The following is a 3,519-nucleotide window of genomic DNA, read 5'->3' on the forward strand; positions in this document are numbered from 1 at the left end:
GGTTCCGTTAAAAATAGGCAAAACAAACAAAAAGGAGATGATTATTTACTATTCGGGTTCGCTAACAAGTTCTAACGAAGCTAGGACATCCTGAAGGCTAGAAACGTTGATGAAATTGTTACCGTCCGGGTCGAACGTTTTGAATATCCGTCGGGCTTTCTCGCTTTTCGTTTCAGGGCTTACAAGCTTCCTCTCGTCGCTGAACAAAACCGACAAATGGGTGTCTGAACCCAAAATCCATACTGGGTGTACCGGATTTTTGTAAAAAGAACCTACCGTACAATACCTCAAATGCTCCAAGAGAGTTATAAAACCCACTTGGCTCTGCTTTTCCAAGCCCCTAAGCCCTGGAAAGAGCAAAACAATAATTCATTACTAAAAGGGTACCTACAAGGTTTATTATGAATGTTAAACCATAACCGATATTTTGCTCTTAGTTATGAGGTTTCTTTAGGATAGGTTTCCTAATTCATTTACATGAAACTTACCATAAAACCTACCATGATGAAGCCTCATAACTTAAAGCAACAGGTTTATTGTTGTTTCACATTCATAAGAAACCTTAAACCCTACATTAGCTAAATGATTATCTTTTACTAATTTTTTGGGAAATATAAGGCATTTAAAGGTAGTAATTCATTATTAAAGGCCAAAATCCAGTCAATATAATGTACAAGGTTTATTATGAACGTTAAACCAGAACCAATATTTTGCTTTTAGTTATGAGGTTTTTTCAGGATAGATTTCCTAGTTCATTTACATGAAACTAACCAGGAAATCTAACCTGGTGAAACCTCATAACTTAGAGCAATACGTTGGTTGTTCTCTCATATTCGTAATAAACCTTAAACCTTACATTAGCTAAATGTTTACCTTTTAGTAAGTGTTAGGGGAAAACAAGGCATTTAAAGGTAGTTGTTCATTATTAAAGACAAAAATCCAGTCAATGTAACGTCCAAGGTTTATTATGAACGTTAAACCACAACCAATATTTTGTTCTTAGTTATGAGGTTTCTTCAGGATAGGTTTTCTAGTTTATTTGTATGAAACTTACCAGGAAATCTAACCTGGTGAAACCTCGTAACTTACAACAATACGTTGGTTGTTTTCTCATATTCGTAATAAACCTTAAACCTTACATTAGCTAAATGTTTACGTTTTAGTAACTTTTAGGGGAAAACAAGGCATTTAAAGGTAGTTGTTCATTATTAAAGACAAAAATCCAGTCAATGTAACGTCCAAGGTTTATTATGAATGTTAAACCACAACCAATATTTTGTTCTTAGTTATGAGGTTTCTTCAGGATAGGTTTTCTAGTTTATTTGTATGAAACTTACCAGGAAATCTAACCTGGTGAAACCTCGTAACTTACAACAATACGTTGGTTGTTTTCTCATATTCGTAATAAACCTTAAACCTTACATTAGCTAAATGTTTACGTTTTAGTAACTTTTAGGGGAAAACAAGGCATTTAAAGGTAGTTGTTCATTATTAAAGACAAAAATCCAGTCAATGTAACGTCCAAGGTTTATTATAAACGTTAAACCACAACCAATATTTTGCTGTTAGTTGTGAGGTTTCTTCAGGATAGGTTTTCTAGTTTATTTGTATGAAACTTACCAGGAAATCTAACCTGGTGAAACCTCATAACTTACAGCAATACGTTGGTTGTTCTCTCATATTCGTAATAAACCTTAAACCTTACATTAGCTAAATGTTTACCTTTTAGTAACTTTTAGGGGAAAACAAGGCATTTAAAGGTAATAATTCATTATTAAAGGCAAAAATCCAGTCAATGTAGGGTATAAGGTTCGTTATGAATATAAAACCAAGACTAACGTTTCGCTTTCAAAGTAGAGTCTTCTTCAAGGTAGGTTTCCTAGTTAGCTTAATGTAAGTTACATACATGAATCTAACTGGGAAACCTACCCTGAAGATGCCTCATAACTAAGAGCGAAACGTCGGTCGGAATTTTGGCTTTCGGCAATTTTTTGGAGGGAAAACATGACATTTAAAAGTAGTTAATGGACTCCCTACCCTTACTATTAAGTAATACTTACTTAAACCACCCACATCTTGATAATTATCCCACACATATGTGACTGCCCTCCCAGTTAACATGAGATTTATAAGGGACTGGCTCCCGTACCCGTAAGTCGCGTCGATAAAAGGCTCTGTCGTGTCTGACTCGTACTTGACAAGATCTACGCCCTAAACCCAACACAATTACAATTTGAACTAGTGGTAAGTGATTGGATCAGTTTACCCTGGTTGCCAACACCGAATATAAAAATAAAAGTACTCCAAACGTTTCTTTAAAAATGCAAATGTTCTGCTTAAAAAACACGGCCACATCTTCGATTTTCGTGAAAATGTACAACTGCAAATTGTCATGGAATGTCTTGGAAACCTCAGAGGCAAGAAAGTGCAACTCGTCCTTCTCATTACTGTTCAGCCTGTTGGTGCTGCAACCTGTGTCCGTTATGCTCTTACATTTGGCTTTGTTAAAGCTGGCTATTATGTACTTTTTCACGTTGCACTGTTTCAGTATCTCACATAAGGCGTTAATTAAATACTTGTGTTGCAAATCTTCTGTCATCTGCAAACAGAAATGGTGTTCGGGTAGAGAACACAGAGAGAGAAGAGAGTTTCAAGTTGCTTACTGCATTTCTAAATGAAAGATCGTTAAAATCTAGGAGCAAATTTTTTAGAATAAACGCCTGCACTGGTGCTATGACTGCACACGGTCCCCCTTCCGCCTGTTCCAACGCACTTTTCTCGCCGCCACTGAAGTAAAAACCTGAAAACTCCTGAACGTTAGGGCGTTCGTCTTGTCGCGATTTTAACGAAAATATCAAAAAAATATTTACATTTTCGTTTGTAGGTAAAGAAACGCTTAAAGCATGTAATAAGACATAGTCATACCCTGTGACCACCTTTTAAAAACGTCATTTTTTATGGTTGCGCCCCAAACTAAATGTTTTATACCCAATAATTCTTGCTCAACCGTCGACGGCAATGTGTCTTCCATTGTAAAATGCTTAAATAAAAAAGAATTATACGCAAAATATGGAATTTTAGGTTAACTAAGTTGACATCAAACAGTTGACATTTTATTAATTACATTCGGTTTTAATCGGATTCGTAAATAACTCCTGCACCTTCGTACCAACGTAAGCAAATTGAAAATCTCTAAACGACTTTAGTTCCCTACGTTTGCCTTAATAATAATTATATTATAAACGACCTACAACATTATTAAGTTAAATTCTGAGTCCCACACCATTTAAAATATTAATAATAAATACCACCACATCAGAAAAAGCATCAAAAATTATTAATAATTCCTTATCATAAAAAAATTACCCATATTAATATGCCAGAAATACTTTTTATTAAATGATTTAAAAAAAACGAAACAATTCCATCATTCCTAAATATTTATGGACTACTAAAGTCCTACAATTGTATTATTTGGAAAAAAACCTATACGTATATCTACTATACGTCTGTACATAC

The 3,519-nt window shown here is 34.6% G+C and overlaps 1 protein-coding gene across 1 annotated transcript; it reads right to left on the reverse strand.

The window, feature by feature from the left end:
• Positions 1 to 49: 49 nt before the first annotated feature.
• LOC112904638 (ubiquitin carboxyl-terminal hydrolase MINDY-3 homolog) lies at positions 50 to 3,158 on the reverse strand (the record flags this gene model as incomplete). Its single annotated transcript, XM_025975183.1, is given in 5 exon segments — positions 50 to 347; positions 2,061 to 2,211; positions 2,267 to 2,599; positions 2,664 to 2,800; positions 2,926 to 3,158. Coding segments are annotated over 5 exon segments (1,025 nt in total), but the record flags the coding sequence as incomplete, so codon positions are not given.
• Between the last annotated feature and the right edge of the window lie 361 nt (positions 3,159 to 3,519).

The sequence above is a fragment of the Agrilus planipennis genome, unplaced genomic scaffold (assembly GCF_000699045.2).
Source record: "Agrilus planipennis isolate EAB-ADULT unplaced genomic scaffold, Apla_2.0 scaffold69, whole genome shotgun sequence".
NCBI lineage: Eukaryota > Metazoa > Arthropoda > Insecta > Coleoptera > Buprestidae > Agrilus > Agrilus planipennis.